This window comes from Drosophila santomea, chromosome 3R (genome assembly GCF_016746245.2).
Source record: "Drosophila santomea strain STO CAGO 1482 chromosome 3R, Prin_Dsan_1.1, whole genome shotgun sequence".
In the NCBI taxonomy this organism is placed as follows: Eukaryota; Metazoa; Arthropoda; class Insecta; order Diptera; family Drosophilidae; genus Drosophila; species Drosophila santomea.
The window spans coordinates 4,058,589-4,065,750 of NC_053019.2; the positions used below are offsets into that span (position 1 = coordinate 4,058,589).

At 38.8% G+C, this 7,162-nt stretch overlaps 1 protein-coding gene across 1 annotated transcript; it reads left to right on the plus strand.

Moving 5' to 3' along the window:
* The first annotated feature begins 4,329 nt into the window (after positions 1–4,329).
* On the plus strand, positions 4,330–5,147 carry LOC120451938. Its single transcript, XM_039635959.1, has 2 exons — positions 4,330–4,509; positions 4,572–5,147. The coding sequence occupies exons 1-2, from the start codon at positions 4,392–4,394 to the stop codon at positions 4,637–4,639; spliced, it is 186 nt and encodes a 61-aa protein (XP_039491893.1). The 5' UTR covers positions 4,330–4,391; the 3' UTR covers positions 4,640–5,147.
* Positions 5,148–7,162: the final 2,015 nt, after the last annotated feature.

The following is a 7,162-nucleotide window of genomic DNA, read 5'->3' on the forward strand; positions in this document are numbered from 1 at the left end:
GTTCCCCTGCGCAGCCGCTCGCAAATGTTTGCCTAACTGCTCAATCGTGCAGAAATGACAACTTTATTAGCAGGTTGTGGGCGGCAACCAGATTTAGATTGGCGATTTATCGAAGAAAAATTAAAAAGTGTACATTTTTGTGTATATATATGTTCAGTTTGTAAGGGTATTATTAAAAAATTTAGTGCTGAATGAATCTGTTATTGGTTTCGAAGAATTTAAAAATTAGAAAGGAAAACTTATTGACACTAAGAACTAGACATTTTCCATTAACTTAAGAACATTTTTCCATCATTGAATCCTACATGTTCCTTTGAAGTTGAATGTTTTTAGAAATTTATACGAGTTCCTAGGGAAATCCACTTCAATCCTCTGAACACCTTGAGGCCTTACTGTATCCACAGTGACTACTCTCGTTACAGCGATTTCCTATCGAGGCTTCCCCTGCAAATGCAGAACCATGTGCTGGAATTTTCCTTCATCGCATCGAGCATTCCGCGAAAACAAAAATCACTCCAAGTCTTCGGATGGTCAGTGGAACACCTTGCCGGGCATCGAATTCGGTTCGCCACCTTTTTTTACGCTCGACGGGAATAAGAGACATGTGCAAGAGCAACAGATTGCCAAGGGGACTTCGGTGTTTCAAAATTCCAGTAGGTAGTAGGGATGTGCAACAAATGAAAGCAATCTCTGAGGGCTGGCAGTTGGTGGTCGCAGCAGGTACTTGGATAGAGCCGGAGGATCAGCAGCATCCTGAGTGCAACAGGCTGCACCAGCCAAATCCCAAATGGATTTTTCCTTTTTTTAACATTCAGGAGAGATTTACTTTTGTTTTGTTCCTGACCTGGCAGCTGCTCTGGGTTTCCTCCAAAATGGTGGCAATCACAACACAGCCAGACCATGTATTCTTTTTCTAGACAAGGATGTGTAGGTTATGGTATCTGCGTTGATGGTGAAAATCGGTCTGCTGCATTGCCAATTTTTATAGAAATCTTTATTCCAATCATGCTCTGACCAAGGTATGATTTTCACAGAATTCTCAGAGTTGGCCAACAGCCAACGATTTTAAAGCGTTCAAATAATTTCAATACCCATTGGCGATATTCATCGATTTTCTCTCGTTTGATTATTGCTTATTTGTATTCGTAGCTGGATTCTTTAAACGATTTTTATGCAAAATATCCAATGTCTGATGGGCTAATGAGCAGTGGCAATGGTTAATAGGTATATGTCACTCTCATCTTTCTAAATTTCTGGTAGACTAATTTTTTTGGGTAGGACTAGTTTTTCAGAATTTGTTTAAATGGGTTGAACATACATATATATACCTACTCTAACGCCGACAAACGGTTGAGTTTCTTCATTTAAGTTGTATAGCCAACTTTGGACACGCCCTCAACATCAAAAAGCTGTCGAGACAAAACAAAGTATTCCCTTAACTTAGTCACGGATATCTAATAGTTGGGGAATTCGACTAAATTAATCTAAAACGCAATAGTTGTCGCATATTCAGAAATATATGACATACAATTACATCTTCTGACACAGTATTAAACTAATATAATACCCTATTTTTTTATCCATTTTTGGAAGATATGTATCTTCGAACTTTACAATATAACTAAAAAGGCAAAGTATAATTGAAATATTTAGTAAAAGTCATTGTTTATTCTTCTTTTAATGTGAATATGAGGTATATTCCTAAAATGCAATGAAACACGACAAGAAGCAATCATACTTTAAATTCCCCATTTTTCGTAAACTTTTTAATACCTCTGTTTTAAAAAGGGTTTCTGCCCTCCTTAACTTAACCCTACCATAATATTTAATCGACATTAAGAAAATTATATGCATTCAAAGACAGCGTGGCGAAACATTACTTTAAGGAGCAGCTTAAGTTTTACTGCTTTTATTTATCGTGTGGAATGTTTGTGGCATGTTGTCGCTCGTTCATGCCACACACGAAAAACTGCAAAAAATTAAAGCAAGTACGAAAAAATGGGAAGCAGACGCGAAATGAAGCCTGATGGTCACCGGCTGCCCAGAAAAAGGTTTGGTTTTATTTTACTGTGCCTTTGTTTTGCCTTTTGGGCCGCGAAGCCAATCAAAATCTGGTCAGCAGCAGCAGGTTGAAAGTTGATTTTGGGTTTTGGGGCATGCATAAATAAATGATCAGCGTGCAGCGATCGGTTTTTAATTACACAGACTGCAGTTGACATTCTGGATGCCCGGGCATATGGGCATATAGCACGCGTTGAGGCATATACAGATACAAAAAAAGGTGGAAAACCAAAAACCGAGGACAGTGAGAGTTTGTTGACATTGGAGCCAGCTGCTTTGATTAAATGTTTGAACAGCTTAAAGTTTGCCGAACTACTGTGTGTTAACATTGCTCAACATGCCACAAAGGACACACATTTCCGTATAAATGTAAGTATTTCCTTTGTGGTATCTTGTTCCCCCTGAAAACAAGCCAAGAAGTCAAAGGAAAAGGAAATCATTCTGTTCCTTATTCGCATTGGCATTTCTTACTTCCACCCCAAACTGTGACGACTACTGTGTCCTTTGTCCTGCTCCGAGTTATTTTTTTCTTCTTTTGACTGACATATTTCATACAATTGCTGGCCATTGTGTTGATTTTCCATGGCTGTTAAATTGATGGATTGCTGTGCGACTTTTGACACCACACACAATTGCAATTCTCCCTGCTGTTGCAGTCGCCATGGAGGAAACTCCTTAAGGATCTCCGTGGAAATTCTTAAGCAAGCATGCTTAATGCCAATGACGAATGCCACTAGTCTTTTGGATTCTGGGGCTCGTGTCTCCGCTGAACTGACATTTACTACTTTTTTGGTGATTTTTGGGAGACATTTTTATGGATATCACATTCGGATTGCGCTAAAGAGGAACGTATGCGGAATTTGGGGGATGAATCTGTCAGTCAAAATTAAGAAATCAGTCTAGGTTCCAATTTCAAAGCGATAGAATTGATTTACGACAAACTCATTAAAGTAATCATTTTTCTTATATGTTTTAATATAAAATGTGGAGATTTGTAGGTTATTGTAAAGTATATGAAGAAACATCTTGTATTTTTAACATGAAGTTTAATGTGTCTATTTTAAGGTTTATTTTATATATCTTTGTTTTAGATGTGTATTTGGAATATTAGAAAAATTCCAATTCGTCTAGCAAACTCTATTTTCTGGTTCAGAAGAAGTGTTAGAGCAGTTTATTTTTATTGGGCTTCTTAAATAACATCTGGCAGTCCTCAAGCCAACCCTTTATTCTTAGATGCACTTGTTTCACTTCGAATCAAGAACGAGCCCAGTACAGATGTATCTATTACCTCCGAGAAGTTGCGAGTTGCTCCGAGAATCAGCTGACGCAGAGCGATGTGGCGAGACGGGAAGCGGCAGACAGAGGGAGAGGAACGGAGACGGAGTCCAGAAAGCGGACGCAGCCACTTGAGAAATCCACCTGCACGACTGGAAACGATCTGGAAACGATATCTCCGGCGATATACCACACAATGCAGACTTATACCCCTCGGATCTGCTGCTGAGTTGCCTGCAGTTTTAATTTTGGTTGGCGCTGCTTTAGCTGCTGTTTCTACTCGAGCAAACTGCAGATTACCCAAGTTGAGCCCTTAAGTGTGTTCCATATCAGGTTTATCATTCGCAGTCATTGTCGCCGTGGCTCCGAGACAAGCATACGCTTTACTGACCCAACGGACCGAACGGATTAAATATATCATTTTGGTTTCCTCTTTAATGAAAGGGTTGAGCTGAATTTCGATGGCCAGTTGCCTGGAAGCTCTCGGCTAACACCTGAAAATTGCAGCTTACCAAAAAGTAAATATAAAACGGAAACTTTGTTTCGGGGACAACGCACATTACACACTAAATATGCTTTATGAAGAAAGCCATGGCAAGAATATGGCCAAGGGGTTGGTAATATAGCCGAGCGTATTGATTGATATTGAGGAAGTTGCCTTGCGGTTATATTACAAAATATCCTTTTTGGCGTGGCTTACACTGCAAGTAATGATTTGGGTATAGAACAAAAATCAAGCAATATATATGTTCAAAATATAAACAAAGTATAAGTTAAAATTTAAGCAATATTAATATAATTAAAAATGCATTACTAATAGTATTTTCATATGAATATTGTATTATTTGAAAACCATGTCGAACTTTCTCGCAGCTTTATTCCTTTTTGATTTACCGAGTCTTTGGGTAATAAAGTCCTTATAAAAAATGTTAACAATTAAGAAAAAGGAGGAGGCGGTACAGGGTGTTCCTAAATGAAAAAAGTAGGCTGTAATTTAAATTATACAAAAAAATATAAAAATATTTAGAAATCGATATATTAGGAAGATTATTAAAATGCGGATTACTTGGCGAACGTTTCCCAAATTGCTAATTGTGGTGCCATTGCTGCATTTTTATCTGGCCCACTGTGTTAAGGCAGAATCGGAAGACCACAAGCGTCGTAAAAAATCGGGTAGGTTAATTAATTATTTTTAAGATAATTTAGATGTAAAATCAAAGTGATTGCTTTGTCAGAGCAACCCAATGTGCAGAATGTGAACATCGCCTGGCTGATGAAACAGGGGAACTTGCGAAAGACATAAAGGACACCCTATACGGAAGCTTGTTGGCGATGAAGTAAATGCACACAAATTACCCCAAGCCAAAAACTTATCGACAAGCGTCGCTCGAACCGAAACGGAAGCAGAAAGTCAAGGTGCAAAACCAAAAATCATTACACCTGTTCGCAAACACAGCGAGCCGGGAAAGATGTGAGTGTAGAAAGCGTAGAAATCGAATGGACTGCGGAGAAGCGATGTGAGGCACGCCAAGTTGAAAATTTAACGCTCGTACTTCATCCGCAAGGGTTGAAGATGTTCTTCTCGGGGTTGGGTTTTATTGTTTTGTATTTTTGGATATATTTTTTCGGGGAAAACTGGTCACGGCTCATGCTCACCGCTTTCTGTTGCGTGTGGCAGGCGACACAAATGCGAAGCAAACTAAATTTAACTGTCTTGATATCAGAAATTAATAAACTTAATGAGCGGCCAGCGACGGATAGACATCTGCAACAGGTTCCAAGTTTGTTGCAGCTGCATTTGCTCGCCTCGGAATGGATTTGCACGAAATTGCATTTTAATTGTTTTTCTTTTAACTTCATATTTAACCTCTCGATATTATTCACTGATGGTAGTTGGCATTAGCACTTCTTTAGCAGCTGCCTTTCTTTCGAAATCGGAGAAAGGGGTCTTAAGAACGGGTTCTGTTCGTGGGTACTAATTAAACATGTTCTGACCATTTTTTATAATTTATTATCTATTCATCAACGTTTTAAGCACAAGAAAGGGTAAAAATTAGTCATTTGGGGCAGATGCAACGGCAGCTGAAAGAATTTTCTTTGTTAATATATGCAATTTAACTAAAATGTGTGAGAATATAATACTTACACATTTGCTTATAAGAAATGTTTAAAGTTTTAAGATTACTTTTAAACGCAAACATATGCTTTTTAATATATGACAGTTCCATACGAAATCGACTCCAGGTAACTGGTCATTAGATAATGTAGTTAATTGAGATGGTTGCATATAATGCGTTTAATTTATGGTAATCCTTTAGTGCATGTTTTCTACCCTCAACTAAAGAAGGAAAGTATAATTTGCATAAATACATTTTAATTTAGCGTTATAGAATAGGGTAAAATACAGTTATGAAATTAAAAAGCAAATTAAGCTAAGCATCCCCTAAAGTCAACTGTCAGGAACAGGTCCATTCAAAAAGTTTCTCATGGGAAGGTAAACGTCGAGATCCTGTAGATATCCACCCCTTTGGAGCTTAAGTATATAACTTGCATGCCTTATCAGCCGCAAACTCGTATTCCCCGCTTTTATCAACTTCATTACGCAATGTTCGCATAATTATCTGCCGGGGGAAAACTCACTCAGCAACAAAAGACCTAAGCCACAAACCTTCTTTTTCGATTCGAAGGGGTAATTTTATGGCATTCGGATATTACTTAATCATACATTTGACTGGTTGCTTTATGCAGAGCACCTTGCACCTATCATGGAGGAAATTGAAATGACAGTTGAGTTTATGACGCCGCGGAGGGGCAGTTGAGATGCGAATTCGAATGCGTATTTTTGGCAATGCGTCAGTTGCAATTGCAGCAGATCCAGCAGATGATGTGAAAAGGAGGGATGGGGATCGGATCTGGACGATGACAACCTGCAACTGTCAAAATGTCCGACAGTGGCAAAAGCTGTCAGCGAATGGCGGCGGCAGGGCGAATGTGACGCCATATAAAATCCATAAATTATGAAAGCTGAAGGGCGGACAGAAGAGTCCACCTCCCTGTGTCGGTGGCATTGGCAGTTGCATAATGTATTCTAAGGATGCCAAAAAGGAGTGACGACAAACCGGTTGCCACTCCATCAGATTACGTCCTTAGGGACTCACTCGATTGCCTGTATTTGGCGTTGATTGATTTAGCTAGTGGCAAAAACACTGCGACTACCTCTTGCCTCCTCTTTCTTAATGAATTAATTAATGAAGGCCATAATTAAATTTGCACTTTGTTATTCGGCCTGCTTTTGCATGTGCTAATTTATGAGTTTTTAATTATTTTTGCAATTAATGTTGTTTCTTGCACCAGCATTATAATTATTTCCTGGCAACAGGATCAACAGGATATGCTGCTCATTTGTCAGTTGTGAAGCGTTAAATCGAGACTCCAAAAAAAGTCTTCCTTCATCTAAGGAGGGGTACAAAAAACGAAAGACTCAGGCAACGAACTTGGGGCGCCAAAATGTAATATTTTTTCATGTTCCTTTTTTTGCAGCTGCTTCTCTTGTTTCTTTCTTTTGTAATTAAAAAGCGTTTTTTCGGATGCTCGGCAAAAGAGCTCCGGCACCGGCATCAAGTGCATTGTTCCAATTTTCAACTACCATAAAGGAAAATGTCATTTCGAAAACTCAATTGTTTGGAAATGCTTTTCGTGCAGGTACTCGTGTTTAAGTGCGTAGATCTTTTCTCTTGGCCTCCATAACCAATTTTTTTGGGGGTGAAAACAACAGAGATCTTCTTTCCACTATGGTTTTTGTGCGATGTTGCTTTGCTGCTGCAGG

Bases quoted from the DNA above. Each gene is read 5' to 3' on its own strand.
- LOC120451938 (XM_039635959.1), top strand. From the start codon at position 4,392: ATGCGGATTACTTGGCGAACGTTTCCCAAATTGCTAATTGTGGTGCCA. The intron at 4,510-4,571 runs GTAGGTTAATTA...TTGCTTTGTCAG, and splicing joins CAAGCGTCGTAAAAAATCGG to AGCAACCCAATGTGCAGAAT.